Genomic DNA, 17,106 nt, shown 5'->3' on the forward strand with positions numbered 1-17,106 from the left:
AAGGGAATGTTTAATGACCCATTGTCGTAAGTCCTATGTGACTTGTTTTGACAATGCGATGCGAGCAAAGACAAATGTGTCATTTCTAAGCAGAAGCTTTAAGGATCATAATTTTCTTTGGCCATTGTTCTTTTCCCTCTTACAAGTATGGCATGCTTCAGATATGGGCTACTCTTCAACTTTGATCTGTCACTGAGGAACATCACAGGCAACTTACAAGTAATGTGGAACATGAGCTATAAATGAAAGTTTACTGTTGTAAGCCAGAGAAATTGTGGAGTTGTTTGTTATTGCAGCAAAATAAAGACAGCCATGTTGTTTCCATGCACTATATTTGTTCTATTGATGAAGTACTATGTTGTTTCAAATGCACAATGTTGATTAAATACATCTAAATGCAGTAGGCATTCTGCCCCATTCCTCCCTTTGTTCCTAGTTCACCAGACTACCCTTCCACGCCCCATCACCTTGAAAAAAGCCACCTTGATGTCCTTGTTCCTCAGACTGTAGACCACAGGGTTAAGCAGAGCCGTGAAGACATTATAAAAGAGTGAAATCTGCTTGTCATGCTCAGAGGAGTAGCTGGAGTTTGGTCTCATGTAGATGTAGGTGGATGGAGCATAGAAGAATGTGACCACAGTCAGGTGAGAAGCACAGGTGGAGAAGGCCTTGCAACGGGCCTGGGTGGACTTGATCTTGAGAATGGCCAAGGCAATGTGTATGTAGGAGACCACGATGAGGGAAAGTGGGACAACAATCACGAAGACAGTGATGACCAGGTCCACGATCTCAATGAGGTGGGTATCCATGCAAGCCAAGCTCCGAACTGAGGGGCCTTCACAGAAGTAGTGGTTGATGATGTTGGGCCCACAATAGGGCAGCCCCATGGTGAAGAAGGTATGGATCAGAGACAAGAAGAAACCACAAGCACAGGTACCAGCTGCCAACCTCATACACAGGTCCCAGGTAAGGATAACAGTATAACGCAGTGGGTAGCAAATGGCCACATACCGGTCATAGGCCATGACTGAAAAGAAAATGCCCTCAGTCAGGCCCAGGGCACCAAACACATACATCTGCAGCCAACAGCCAGCAAAGGAGATGTTCTTGGAGGGAGTAAGAAGGTGTACCAGCATTTGGGGTATAGTGGTCGTGACATAACCCAAGTCCAGCAGGGAGAGAATACAGAGGAAGAAGTACATGGGAGTATGGAGATGTGAGTCCAGGGAGATCAGAATGATAATGAGCCCATTTCCCAAAATTGAGGTCAGGTAGAGGAGAAGGAAAACAATGAAGAGAATCCCATTGGACGTTGGGTCATTGGAGAATCCAAGGAGGATAAATTCAGAAACCCAGCTTTGATTTTGTTCTGGAAGTGTCTGCATGATGAAGCCTATAAAGAGAGTCACAGTCATATAAATTTCATTAAAGTATGATAGTCTGACAAGAATGTCAGCTCTGGAAACTGGCTAGGATTTTAATTTTGGCCTTCCTACTCATCTACTGTGTAATCTTAAGCAAGTTACTTAACTTTTCTGATCCTCAGTGTTCTCATTTGTAAACTGTGGCTAATAATACCCACCAGTGGTTGTTTTAATTATGTACCTCCAACAAAGACATGTTCTTAATCTTAACATTCCTGTGGGTGTGAACTCATTTGTAAATGGGCTCTTTTACAACCCTATTTAGGTGTCGCCAAACTGAATGAAGGTTGATCTTAATCTGTACAATGGGATTCCTTATGAAGAGATGAAATTTACAGAGCACCAAAGGAGCCAGAAGCCTGAAGTTAGCAGAAACCAGAACAGCAGGCACAGGAGGCAATCAAAGACATTGCTATGTGATGGGAGGTAGAGATACAAACCAGAAAACACCTAGGATAGAGGCAAGTCAACACCAGGGGTCTATATACTTTTGGGAGAAGGCATGGTCTTGCTGATTCTATGATTTCAGACTTCTAGCCTCCAAAACCGTGAGACAATAAATGCCTGTTCTTAAGCCAAACCATTCTGTGGTATTTGCCATAGGAGCCTGGCAAACTAAAACACCGTCACTTAGGGATTTATGAGAAGTAGATACATTGTATGTGAAGCATCTACATACTACATGAAAACAGTAATTAAAAGTTAAAAGCTCATATGCAACCTCCCCACCCTCACCACAGTATACAAACTGACTATTTATATATACAGCAACAATCCATTTACACCAACCACAGCTCCAACCCCTAAATATCATACAGATGGAAACTTTTTAGTACCATTTGTCTTTATGTGTCAAAACAAATGGCTATATGTCTTTCCCCTTCACACAAAGACATTGCTAACATATCTCTGTTACCTACAAAGCCTTGAGGTGTCTTCAGAATTTCTAATATGACACAATAGTCAACTCCTCCCAACTGAAATTAACTAGCACTCAAAAAGAATATCTAAATACTCCAATTCAATTATTTCTTCTAAACACTTTACAGATGCAAATATCAAAGAATGCATTTTTCAGGCCTCATCAATAGGCATGTCCATCTACATGACTCTCACTATCTTGCCAGATCCACATTAGCTTCCCATTTATTATGTTCGACCAAAAGTCCTAGGGCCATAGAGGAGAAGAGACATACGACATTCAACTCTTCTTCTTCACCTCTTCTTATATTTTCCATCAGATAATCTCCTACTTGATTCCCCTTAATTTCTTGAAGAATTTGGCACCTGTTTTCCTCTCAGTTCCAAGACTTGCCATTTTCCAAAATCTTATTTGGATGCTGTGTATTTATTACATTTAATTGTATAAATAACACTAAAACAAGGTGGGTATTTCAGTTTGGCAAAGCTGTCAAAATGCAATATATCAGAAATTGGTTGGCTTTTACAAAGAGTTTTCATTAACTTAGAATTTACAGTTCTTAAGCCATGAAAATGTCCAAACTAAGGCATCAACAGCATGATACCTGGACTCTGAAGAGAGGCTGCCAGCATCTGGGACATCTCAGTCCCATGGGAAGGCACATGGCCAGCATCTGCTGGTCTTTTTCTCCTGGGTTTCACTGCTTTCAGCTTCTGATTCCTGTGGTGTCCTCAGCTTCTGTAGGTATGTCCTTGTCTCTTAGCTTCTCTGGGGCTTTTCTCTTTAAGTTCTCTCAGGTTTTTCCATCCTTTATCCTCTCATAAAGAACTCCAGTAGAAAGGATTAAGACAAACCTTGAATGGAATGGTCACATCTCAACTGGAATAACCTAACCAAAAATCCTACCCACAACAGGTTTGTACCCACAGGAATGGATCAAAAGAACATGACCTTTTCAGGGGTACCTAACAACTTCAAACCAGCACATTGGGCATACAGGTAGAAGAATATAATGTTACATGTTCTGACAAAGTTGAAAAAATAAAAGTTTAAAATTGGAGGAGATAAGAAAAATAAAAGGGAAAGTACTAAAACACCGACAACTGTTGCATAGTTAATGAATGGGAGTCAAAGAAAAGCACTTACTATTAACAAGCCAGATAGTTAAAAGTTAAAAAGCCAGCATGTTACTTAATGGGGAAGCACTATAGGTATGAAGAATAAGGCAAGAAAACCAACTACCTCCGCTACTATTAAACATTGTACTAATGGCATTCATCAGTGCAACTAGATAAGAGAAAACAATTAGAGACACAAGAACTGGGGGAAAAGGGAAGTAAATTTTTCTGTTTGCAGAAGATATGGTAATATGTCTAAAAAATTCTAAAGAATCAATGATACAACCAATTAAAACAATAAGAGAATGTATTGAGTGTATTGGGTCAAACACTCCAAAGGATGTATTTAGGGCCTAATATCCAGTACCTGTGAATGTGACCTTATTAAATTAGGTCTTTGCTGATATAATTAAGATCAGATCATAATGGATTAGAGTGGTTTCTATATCCATTACTGGCCTCTTTAAAAAAAAAAAAAGAGATCTGGAGATAGGCTAACAGACTCAGAGGGAAGAAAGAAATTTGACTCAGAAGCAGATATGGGAATAATGCAGCTACAAGCCAAGGAACATCAAAGGTTTAAGCATCCAGCATAAACAAGAAGAGACAAGTAGGTTTCTTTCCTAGACCCTTCAGAGGAAGCACAGCCCTACTGACACCTTGATTCAGACTTCTCGCCTCCAGAACTAAGTAAAAACCTGTTATTTTAAACCACCAAGTTCCTGGTACTTTGTTTGGGAAGCCTGAGACAACAGCAGAACATAGTATTAAAATTAAAATTTACAACTTTATTTACACATGTAGTAACCAATCAGAACATGTGATGTAGGAGAAAACTTCATTTATAGTAGAAAACAGTATATTTCCTATACTATTCTATACAAATATAGTAGAAAAGGAAAAAGAAAAAAATTCTTAAGTATAAACTTATCAAAAAGTAAGCAAAACTATAAACCACTCCTGAAATATACAAAAGAAGACTTGGACAAATGGAAAAACATTCCTTATTCTTGCACAGGACCTTTCAACATCAAGATGTATATTATTCCCTAATTAATTTATAAATTTAATGTAATCCTAGTAAAAACACCAGGAGCTGAACAATTTAGTGAAGTTTGCATGGAAAAATAAACATACAAAAATAGCTACATGGTTCAGTGGTAGAATGCTTGCCTTCCATGTGGGAGACTTGAGTTCAACTCCTGAACCATACACTATGAAAAATAAAAGTTACAAAAATACTGAAAGAGTATGAATGGGGACTAGTCCTATCAGATTTTAAAATATAGTTCTATGCCTCTACAATTTAAAAACTGTGGTAACAGTACATGAATAGACTAATAGACTAGAGTAAAATCACAGAAATAGACCCAGGAATATTTGGAAATTTTAGTATATGATAAAGATATTATCTAAAATCATTGAAGAAAAGGCAAACATTCTGATGAATGGTTCCTGATTGACTGAGTAGACGTTTAGAAAAAAATAAATGTAGATCATAGAATAAATTTTAAATAGGCGATTTAAACATTTAAAAACTGAAACTACTCAAGGCAAAAGTAAAATTTGGACTAAGGGAAAGCTTCCTAGCTATAACTGAAAAATAGATCTGTAATAAGAGAAAAAAGATGACAAATTTGACTATATAAAAACAAAGATATTTGTTTTTCATAACAAGAAGCACCTTAAGCAAAAATCAGAAGATACATAAATTGGTAGAAAATGCTTGGAATAATATTACAGATAAGGGGTTACTTGTATTCCAATATAATCTTTGTTGCTCAGATGTGGCCTCTCTCTCTCTAAGCCCAACTCTGCAAGGAAAATCATTACCCTCTCCCTACATGGGACATGACATTCAGGGGTGAAAGTCCCCTTGACAACATGTAGTGTGATGCCCAGGGATGAGACTGGCCCTGGCACCATGGGATTGACAGCATCTTCCTGACCAAAAGAGGGAAAAGAAGTGTAATAAAATAAGGTATCAGCAGCTAAAAGAGATCAAATAGAGTCAAGAGGCTATGCTGGAGGCTATACTTAAGCAAGTTTCAGTTAGATAGTGCTAATTGCCATGGTTTGCTAAACCCCAGCCAACATCACTCCTGTAGACTATTGGGAATACTTAGAGCTCAAACTTAGACTCTATTAAGGTTTCATGCACTATACTTGATTTCCTGGAACCTGTAGCTTCCAGAAGATTCCTAGGACAGATAAATCCTGAAACCCAGAATTCCTAGCCTCTCCAAGATTATCAACTAATTACATCTTCTATCTTTTGGTGTTGACATCCCTTCTCAACATGAAAAATTCATAACAGGCATTGCCTAAAGATCAGTATAGATTGGGAGAAGTATCAGAAGAGAAGGAGGAGTTCTAACAAATAAAATAGGATTTAACAAATGAGTATGACTGCTAACTCACTATGTTGATGTTACTTTTAGCCTGCAGTGTTTTGAAGGAGCTAGAGGGAATAATCCAAAATAGTGGAATGGTAGCACATGACAAACTCTGAAATCTGTTCTGTTACTTCTTGTTGAAGTAAACTTTGAAAATTATTGTTTTTTCTTTCTTTTCTCTGCATATATGCTATATTTCATAATAAAAAAAGATTTTTAAAAAGATATTGACATGGTTTTCCTCTTTCTCCGCTGGCGGAGCTCCCACCACCATCCAGCCCTCCTCTTCCTCTTTCTCCACCAGCGTTCCTGCCGCCATCTAGCTCTCCTCTTCCTCTTTCTCCGCTGGCAGCGCTCCCACCGCCATCCAGCCCTCTTCTTCCTCTTTCTCCGCCGGCAGTGCTCCCGCCGCCATCCAGCCCTCCTCTTCCTCTTTCTCCGCCAGCGCTCCCACCGCCATCTAGCCCTCCTCTTCCTCTTTCTCCGCCGGCAGCGCTCCCGCCACCATCTTGCCCTTCTCTTTCCCCTTATGCTCCGGAGGCACTCCATCTGCCATCTTATCCTTCCCTTTCTCCTCCTACTCCAGCGGCTCTCCAACCACCACCGTGCCCTCTTCCGCCTTCACCGGCTCCTCCGCCACCGTCCTCGACAGCCTTGCCACCCTCACCTTTCCTCCTCCAGAACAGCTACTAGGGGAGTAGAAACGATACTGAACAGCTCCCAGAGCCACAACAGAGATCAAAAAGACAGCGTATCCCATCCTGGAACAGCTGACTGTCTGGGAGAACCAGCTCCGGTGAGATCACCGAGAGGCGCGGGCTTTCCCGGGCGGGGCGGCAAGCGGCCGGAGTCCCTCCCTTCCTCCTTCCCAGGCCAGCTGGCATAATTGGGCAGGCGGTCCCCTCAAGCCGCGGCGGCTGGTGCCCCCACCACGCGAGGCCCCCCACCAACTCAGAGAATTGGATCGGAAATCCCCAGACTGCGGAGAACGGTGACCTGGGGGGACCCTTCCAAGCACATGACTCCTCAGTCCGGCTGGGAATGGTGCACTCTCCCGGGCTGCAGCGGCTGGCGACCCTCCCCGCGTTCGGACCCCCGGACTGGCTGGCACTCTTCCAAGCTGCTTCGGCTGGTGAACCTTTCCCACGGCGAGAGTTTTCCAAAGTTAAAGGACCCACAGCACCTTTTACTGGTGGGACCCGCAGACAAACGTGTGCCATGAGCGCCACCTACTGGGAAGGATAAGAAAAACAGAACCAAGAAATTTCACAGAAAAATCTTTCAACCTGTTGGGTCCAACACCCAGGGAAATCTGACTAAACGCCCAGACACCAGCAGAAGATAATGGATCACGCTCAGAAAATTGAAAATATGGCCCTGTCAAAGGAACAAACCAATAGTTCAAATGAGATACAGGAGCTGAGACAACTAATGCTGAATATACGAACAGAAATGGAAAACCTCTTCAAAAATGAAATTGATAAATTGAGGGAGGACATGAAGAAGACATGGGCTGAACAAAAAGAAGAAATAGAAAAACTGAAAAAACAAATCACAGAGCTTATGGAAGTGAAAGATAAAGTAGAAAAGATGGAAAAAACAATGGATACCTACAATGATAGATTTAAAGAGACAGAAGATACAATTAGTGATTTGGAGGATGGAACATCTGAACTTCAAAAAGAAACAGAAACTATCGGGAAAAGAATGGAAAAATTTGAACAGGGGATCAGGGAACTCAAGGACAATATGAACCACACAAATATACGTGTTGTGGGTGTCCCAGAAGGAGAAGAGAAGGGAAAAGGAGGAGAAAAACTAATGGAAGAAATTATCACTGAAAATTTCCCAACTCTTATGAAAGACCTAAAATTACAGATCCAAGATGTGCAGCGCACCCCAAAGAGAATAGACCCAAATAGGCGCTCTCCAAGACACTTACTAGTTAGAATGTCAGAGGTCAAAGAGAAAGAGAGGATCTTGAAAGCAGCAAGAGAAAAACAATCCATCACATACAAGGGAAACCCAATAAGACTATGTGTAGATTTCTCAGCAGAAACCATGGAAGCTAGAAGACAGTGGGATGATATATTTAAGTTACTAAAAGAGAAAAACTGCCAACCAAGACTCCTATATCCAGCAAAATTGTCCTTCAAAAATGAGGGAGAAATTAAAATATTCTCAGACAAAAAGTCACTGAGAGAATTTGTGACCAAGAGACCAGCTCTGCAAGAAATACTAAAGGAAGCACTAGAGTCAGATACGAAAAGACAGAAGAGAGAGGTATGGAGAAGAGTGTAGAAAGAAGGAAAGTCAGATATGATATATATAATACAAAAGGCAAAATGGTAGAGGAAAATATTATCCAAACAGTAATAACACTAAATGTTAATGGACTGAATTCCCCAATCAAAAGACATAGACTGGCAGAATGGATTAAAAAACAGGATCCTTCTATATGCTGTCTACAGGAAACACATCTTAGACCCAAAGATAAACATAGGTTGAAAGTGAAAGGTTGGGAAAAGATATTTCATGCAAATAACAACCAGAAAAGAGCAGGAGTGGCTATACTAATATCCAACAAATTAGACTTCAAATGTAAAACAGTTAAAAGAGACAAAGAAGGACACTATATACTAATAAAAGGAACAATTAAACAAGAAGACACAACAATCATAAATATTTATGCACCGAACCAGAATGCCCCAAAATACGTGAGGAATACTCTGTAAACACTGAAAAGGGAAATAGACACATATACCATAATAGTTGGAGACTTCAATTCACCACTCTCATCAATGGACAGAACATCTAGACAGAGGATCAATAAAGAAATAGAGAATCTGAATATTACTATAAATGAGCTAGACTTAACAGACATTTATAGGACATTACATCCCACAACAGCAGGATACACCTTTTTCTCAAGTGCTCATGGATCATTCTCAAAGATAGACCATATGCTGGGTCACAAAGCAAGTCTTAACAAATTCAAAAAGATTGAAATCATACACAACACTTTCTCGGATCATAAAGGAATGAAGTTGGAAATCAATAATAGGTGGAGTGCCAGAAAATTCACAAATATGTGGAGGCTCAACAACACACTCTTAAACAACAAGTGGGTCAAAGAAGAAATTACAAGAGAAATTAGTAAATGCCTCGAGGTGAATGAAAATGAAAACACAACATATCAAAACCTATGGGACGCAGCAAAGGCAGTGCTAAGAGGGAAATTTATTGCCCTAAATGCCTATATCAGAAAAGAAGAAAAGGCAAAAATGCAGGAATTAACTGTCCACTTGGAAGAATTGGAGAAAGAACAGCAAACTAATCCCAAAGCAAGCAAAAGGAAAGAAATAACAAAGATTAGAGCAGAAATAAATGAAATTGAAAACATGAAAACAATAGAGAAAATCCATAAGACCAGAAGTTGGTTCTATGAGAAAATCAATAAGATTGATGGGCCCTTAGCAAGATTGACAAAAAGAAGAAGAGAGAGGATGCAAATAAATAAGATCAGAAATGGAAGAGGAGACATAACTACTGACCTCACAGAAATAAAGGAGGTAATAACAGGATACTATGAACAACCTTACGCTAATAAATACAACAATTTAGATGAAATGGACTGGTTCCTGGAAAGACATGAACAACCAACTTTGACTCAAGAAGAAATAGATGACCTCAACAAACCAATCACAAGTAAAGAAATTGAATTAGTCATTCAAAAACTCCCTAAAAAGAAAAGTCCAGGACCAGACGGCTTCACATGTGAATTCTATCAAACATTCCAGAAAGAATCAGTACCAACTCTCCTCAAACTCTTAAAAAAAATCGAAGTGGAGGGAAAACTACCTAATTCATTTTATGAAGCCAACATCACCCTCATACCAAAACCAGGCAAAGATATTACAAAAAAAGAAAGCTACAGACCAATCTCTCTAATGAATATAGATGCAAAAATCCTCAATAAAATTCTAGCAAATCATATCCAACAACACATTAAAAGAATTATACATCATGACCAAGTAGGATTCATCCCAGGTATGCAAGGATGGTTCAACATAAGAAAATCAATTAATGTAATACATCATATCAACAAATCAAAGCAGAAAAATCACGTGATCACTCAATTGATGCAGAGAAGGCATTTGACAAGATTCAACATCCTTTCCTGTTGAAAACACTTCAAAAGATAGGAATACAAGGGAACTTCCTTAAAATGATAGAGGGAATATATGAAAAACCCACAGCTAATATCATCCTCAATGGGGAAAAATTGAAAACTTTCCCCCTAAGATCAGGAACAAGACAAGGATGTCCACTATCACCACTATTATTCAACATTGTGTTGGAGGTTCTAGCCAGAGCAGTTAGACAAGAAAAAGAAATACAAGGCATCAAAATTGGAAAGGAAGAAGTAAAACTATCACTGTTTGCAGACGATATGATACTATACATCGAAAACCCAGAAAAATCCACAACAAAACTACTAGAACTAATAAATGAGTACAACAAAGTAGCAGGTTACAAGATCAACATTCAAAAATCTGTAGCATTTTTATACACTAGAAATGAACAAGCTGAGGGGGAAATCAAGAAACAAATCCCATTTACAATTGCAACTAAAAGAATAAAATACCTAGAAATAAATTTAACTAAGGAGACAAAAAACCTATATAAAGAAAACTACAAAAAACTGCTAAAAGAAATCACAGAAGACCTAAATAGATGGAAGGGCATACCATGTTCATGGATTGGAAGACTAAATATAGTTAAGATGTCAATCCTACCTAAATTGATTTACAGATTCAATGCAATACCAATCAAAATCCCCAACAACTTATTTTTCAGAAATAGAAAAACCAATAAGCAAATTTATCTGGAAGGGCAGGGTGCCCCGAATTGCTAAAAACATCTTGAGGAAAAAAAACGAAGCTGGGGGTCTCGTGCTGCCTGACTTTAAGGCATATTATGAAACCACAGTGGTCAAAACAGCATGGTATTGGCATAAAGATAGATATATCGACCAATGGAATCAAATAGAGTGCTCAGATATAGACCTCTCATCTATGGACATTTGATCTTTGATAAGGCAGTCAAGCCAACTCACCTGGGACAGAACAGTCTCTTCAATAAATGGTGCCTAGAGAACTGGATATCCATATGCAAAAGAATGAAAGAAGACCCATATCTCACACCCTATACAAAAGTTAACTCAAAATGGATCAAAGATCTAAACATTAGGTCTAAGACCATAAAACAGTTAGAGGAAAATGTAGGGAGATATCTTATGAAACTTACAATTGGAGGCGGTTTTAACTTACAATTGGAGGCGGTTTTATGGACCTTAAACCTGAAGCAAGAGCACTGAAGAAGGAAATAAATAAATGGGAGCTCCTCAAAATTAAACACTTTTGTGCATCAAAGAACTTCATCAAGAAAGTAGAAAGATAGCCTGTCCGGCGCCGTCTCGCTCAGCTTCTGGTCCCCGGCCGGCGGAGGGAACAGGAGGGAGAGAGAGACAGACGCAGACAAACCGACTCAAGTGACAGACACGGGTTCGAGACACGCTGCAGTTGTGAGCACAGACCTTTACTGGAGCTAAGCTTGCAAGCTCTGTTACAAATTCCGCGCGGGACAGAATACCCCGCGGGGGAACAACCTCTATGCGGCCGTCAGGTACGGCTCCCTATGGGTCGTCTCCCCCCACCCTGTCCGGGTAACCTCTTATATACTGTGCCCAAACCCAATAGGTTAGTGCCACGTATACAGAGGTGATTGGAAGATAGGGTTGGTGGGCGCGTGCGTCATACGCGGAAACAGGATGCGGGCGCCATCTTGACTCACTCGATGGGCGGGGGGGAACTCTAGAGCAGGCCGCAGCGTGTCCACTAGGCCAGACCCAGGAGGCGGCTCTCCACAATAGCCTACACAATGGGAGACAATATTTGGAAATGACATATCAGATAAAGGTCTAGTATCCAGAATTTATAAAGAGATTGTTCAACTCAACAACAAAAAGACAGCAAATCCAATTACAAAATGGGAAAAGGACTTGAACAGACACCTACCAGAAGAGGAAATACAAATGGCCAAAAGGCACATGAAGAGATGCTCAATGTCCCTGGCCATTAGAGAAATGCAAATCAAAACCACAATGAGATATCATCTCACACCCACCAGAATGGCCATTATCAACAAAACAGAAAATGACAAGTGCTGGAGAGGATGCGGAGAAAGAGGCACATTTATTCACTGTTGGTGGGAATGTCAAATGGTGCAACCACTGTGGAAGGCAGTTTGGTGGTTCCTCAAAAAGCTGAATATAGAATTGCCATACGACCCAGCAATACCATTGCTGGGTATCTACTCAAAGGACTTAAGGGCAAAGACACAAACGGACATTTGCACACCAATGTTTATAGCAGCGTTATTTACAATTGCAAAGAGATGGAAACAGCCAAAATGTCCATCAACAGAAGAATGGCTAAACAAACTGTGGTATATACCTACGATGGAATATTATGCAGCTTTAAGACAGGATAAACTTATGAAGCATGTAATAACATGGATGGACCTAGAGAACATTATGCTGAGTGAGTCTAGCCAAAAACTAAAGGACAAATACTGTATGGTCCCACTGATGTGAACGGACATTCGAGAATAAACTTGGAATATGTCATTGGTAACAGAGTCCAGCAGGAGTTAGAAACAGGGTAAGATAATGGGTAATTGGAACTGAAGGGATACAATACAGACTGTGCAACAGGACTAGATACAAAAACTCAGAAATGGACAGCACAATAATATCTAATTGTAAAGTAATCATGTTAAAATACTGAATGAAGCTGCATCTGAGCTATAGGTTTTTTTTTTTTTACTATTATTATTACTTTTATTTCTTTTCTCTATATTAACATTCTATATCTTTTTCGGTTGTGTTGCTAGTTCTTCTAAACCGATGCAAGTGTACTAAGAAACGATGATCATGCATCTATGTCATGATGTTAAGAATTACTGATTGCATACGTAGAATGGTATGATTTCTAAATGTTAGGTTAATTTCTTTTTTCCATTAATTAATAAAAAAAAGATATTGACATGACAGTTAAGCTTATGAAAAAATGCTCAACTCCGCTCATTGTAAGAGAAGTATTAATCCAAATGACAAGATAGTATTTCTCATCATAATATTGACAAACATTGAAGGGTTAGAAAAGCACACTTTTGCAACTATCATAGTAAATCTGGTCTGGGCAATATTCATAACTAGATGCTGTGCTTGTTATCTGTTTATTGTCTCAGCTCTAAATCCACCTTTTTGGGTTTTTTTTGCCCTGCTTTCTGATGCTGGATCCACATTGTAAACACCGCTCTTAGTCAGCTGGCACAATGTACAGCTTTGTCAATAGACAGTGCTGGACAGACATTGTAATGAAATAGCAACAGAAAGTACTTCTGTTCCAGTTTTCAGTGCTCCTTCTTTTGTAATTCAGCTTGAGGGTCAGTGGACTGGCATGTGAAAGGGCCAGTAGCACTGTCATCAATTGATCTTAGTGGACCAGCTCCAGATGCACATTCAGGCCACACTTTCCCCACCCAGCAACTGCAATCTTCACAGATCCAACTGGCAGCTTTCATGGCAATTCTGGGCACACCCGCAGTAACTGTTAACCCATCAAGCAGGCACTTTCACAGACCAGCTCTAGCCAAATACTGAGGCCACACTCAACCCAACAGCCTCTTCCCCAGACCAGCTCTGGCCGTACCTTCAGAGAATATTTTCCCCACCTAGTAGCTACTTCTATTCATGCTCTGACTTGCATCCACTGGGAGGCAGTGCTTCTGTCTGAATCTCAGCCTTTTTCATTTTTAGCAGTCCCTTCAAGGTGGTAGAAGGGACTTGGAGAAAGAAGGGCAAAAAAAAGTAGCTGCTTTTTTCCCATTCTCTTCTTCTAGATCTCTTAGAGTGCTCCTTTATGTTTTTACTAGTTAACGTTTACTAGTTAATTTTTTCATTAAAATTATCCTGTTCAAATTACTGGTGTGTTCTTGTCTCTTGATTGGATCCTAGCTGATACAGATGCTAAATCAACAGGGAGAGAATTTCCCAAGGAAAATAATATTTACATAATTACAAACTATCCATGTACAAATTACTTAAAATAACTTTTACAAAATATAAAATAATAGCTATACAGTGGAAAGACTAGACAACATATTAGCTAAGTGATCACAGTCAACCTCAAGAATAAGTAGCAAATAGACACGATGTGCTCCAGCTGTAATATCCTAAGAATACATCGCCCACAGATGTAAAAACTGAATCTAATAATGACAAAATGACAGAAATAAACAAATTGAGGAATATTCTATAAAATAAACAGCTTCTAAATTTTCATAAATGTCAATATCCTAAAAGGCAAAGAAATGCTGAGCATCTACAGTAGAAAAAAAGAGACTAAAAATACAACTAATGCAATACAAGGACATTATTATGACAATTGATAAAATTGGAATATTAATTAGATTAAAGTATTGCAACAATCTACTTTTTATTTATTTGATTACTGTGTAAGTGAATACCTTATTTTTAGAAAGTATTGACTGAATTATTAAGAAATATGATATATGCAAATTATTCTGTAGTGCTCACAAGATTATAACAATAGTAGGCATATAAAGAGAGAAAGGATGATAAATATAAAAATCAACAAGAAAAGGAAACATTCACTCTGGAATTATGGATAAAATATTTGAAAAGGCATTTCACAAAAGAGACTATCTAAATGACCATTAAGCAAGTGAAAAGATGTTTAATATCATTCATCATCCAGCAATTGCAAATTAAAACCGCAAGGCAGCACCACTACAAACCCAACAAAATGTCTAAAATGAACAATACCTAGTGTTAGCAAGAGCAACCAGACCTTTCTTACACTGCTGAAGGTAGTGTAAATTGTACAATACCTTTAGGAAATGGCAGTTATATCCTAAAGCTGAAGATATGCATCCTTTATTATCCAGCAATTCTATTCCTAACTATATCATGCACATTCATATATTCAAGAAAAAACACGTATAAGAATATTCATAACACTATACAGAATAGTCAAAATAGGAAACTACTCAACTATCAACCAACAGTATAATGAGTCGAACCTTGTGGTACATACATATAGCAGAATGTTGTACTGGGAGTCATGAGAATGAATGAACCACAACTATATGCAACAATACAGATGAATCTCAAAATGCAGAGCAAAAAAAAAAAAAAAAAGAAAAGCTAAAAAGAACACATGATTTCATTCATATAAAGTTCAAAAGAGGCAAAAAACTAACAATATGATAGAAATCAGAATAGAGGTTAGCTTCAGTGGGGATAGAGATTCAAATGAGACTTCAAGTCACCCTCATTCTTCATGTTCCCTGCCCCCAGCCCTCACCGGACCAGCCTATCACCTACATATCTCTCAGAGCCATTCCTTCTCCTCCCTCAGTCAGGAGCCCGTTATTTCACACCTGCATTCCTGCATCAGCTCCTCTCTGGTCTTCTAGTCTGGAGGGCATTCTCCATTAGACCTTTCCAAGCAATTGTTCCAAAATACTATACTGCTTCTGTGTGTCTCCTGCTGACGTCCTTTAGAACTCCCTTTACACCATCACCTGTTGACATCCTTTAGGACTCCCCTTACACCATGACTTCAGCTGAATGGATATAGTCCATCATAAGTGATCTACTGCTTCTTGCAGACTTCTTCTGCCTTAGCACCCAACTTTTTCTCCCTCACTCCCAATCTTTTTGCATAGAAGCATAATTCTCTATACAATCTCTCCCTGTTCCCTGAATGTCCTTACCTCTCTCACACCTCCAGGATTCTATCTGGGTTATTTCCTTAGAATGGATTAGCACTACTACCCACCATCGTCCATCCAGACTTTGTTTCAAGTCCATTCTTTATTCCTGCATCAGAACTCAGCTAGGTATCATGAGTCTTGACCTATCCTACTACCTCCTACTTCCAAGCCTAGGTTAGATGCATTCTCTATTTCTCACAGCCCACTGTGCCTAGTGGCAAGTTACCATGTTACTAATACTAGAAGGCTCTAATATGAATTATAGGTATTCTTAGAAATTGGTAAAACTCTCCGTCCACCCCATTAACTCAATCACCAGCTAATTGAGTCAAAATACTTAAAATAAAATATGGATATATGGATGAGTTTATAACTTATCTTAAAATAATAACAATAGCTTATACTTTATAAGCAATTTCTGTAGTCAGGAATTGTTATACAATCTTTATTTCATCCTCACAGCAACTCAATAAAGGTAAATATTATTATATCCATTTTACATATTAAAAAAAAAACACCTAAGACATAGATGGAGTAAGTGATCTGTTTCAGGTTGCATAGTTAATAAATTGAGAATCTGGGGTTTTAACCAAGGCAGTCTGACTCTAGGACCCACTCTTAATCATTACCTTCTCCTGCTTCCAGCAAGCTGGTTTTAAGTGGGAAAGTTTAAGAATTCAAACTTCCCCCACCTGCATATCAATCTGTGCTTCTTGCAGTTTGCCAAGGGACACTACAGAATGAAGTCATGGTCTGTCTGGAATTCAGAGGATGAGGAAAGACCACCAGTCAAGACAGGATAACAACCATCCTAGAACAAAAGGCTAAAGCGGTAGTCACAAACTGTTTCTCATGATAAGATTTCTTCAACCTGTTCCCCATTATTTGCTTATGGTTGTGTTGACAGGAAGAGAACACCAATGAAAGAAGACTTGGGAAATTATTACCATTTTGAAGCTAAGTAAATCTTTGTAAAAGTCTCTCTCTGAGTTGGACTTGAATTCCATGGACTGGAGGACAGCATTATGTAAAAAGAATCCCCTAAGATTCTTCCAGGCCATCAGTCACAGTCTTAATTTTCAAAGGTGGTGAGGGAAGGGGTGAGAAGGTTAGAGCATGGGGGGTGGGGATGATAACCACAATCATCTTAGTAACCTTCATCGCAGCCTTCTCGCAGCATGGCCATCATTGTCCTTTCACAGATTTATCTCTCCAGCTGGACTTGGAAATCTCCAAGGTCAGGAATAGTATTTTAGTCATGTCTCAGTTTCTAGTTCCAAAACACAGTTTGACACAGAGGAACTATTAATAAATAATTATCAAATGAATAAATGAGGAAGGAAGGAAGCAATAAGAAGGAGAAATGCATGAGAGGTGAC

The 17,106-nt window shown here is 39.1% G+C and overlaps 1 protein-coding gene across 1 annotated transcript; it reads right to left on the reverse strand.

Moving 5' to 3' along the window:
* Positions 1-437: 437 nt before the first annotated feature.
* Positions 438-1,385, reverse strand: LOC143663294 (olfactory receptor 2A12-like). The gene has a single exon (XM_077137008.1). The coding sequence runs from the start codon at positions 1,383-1,385 to the stop codon at positions 438-440; it is 948 nt and encodes a 315-aa protein (XP_076993123.1).
* Positions 1,386-17,106: the final 15,721 nt, after the last annotated feature.

Source organism: Tamandua tetradactyla, chromosome 2 (assembly GCF_023851605.1).
Source record: "Tamandua tetradactyla isolate mTamTet1 chromosome 2, mTamTet1.pri, whole genome shotgun sequence".
Classification (NCBI taxonomy): Eukaryota; Metazoa; Chordata; class Mammalia; order Pilosa; family Myrmecophagidae; genus Tamandua; species Tamandua tetradactyla.

Bases quoted from the DNA above. Each gene is read 5' to 3' on its own strand.
- LOC143663294 (XM_077137008.1), bottom strand. From the start codon at position 1,385: ATGCAGACACTTCCAGAACAAAATCAAAGCTGGGTTTCTGAATTTATC.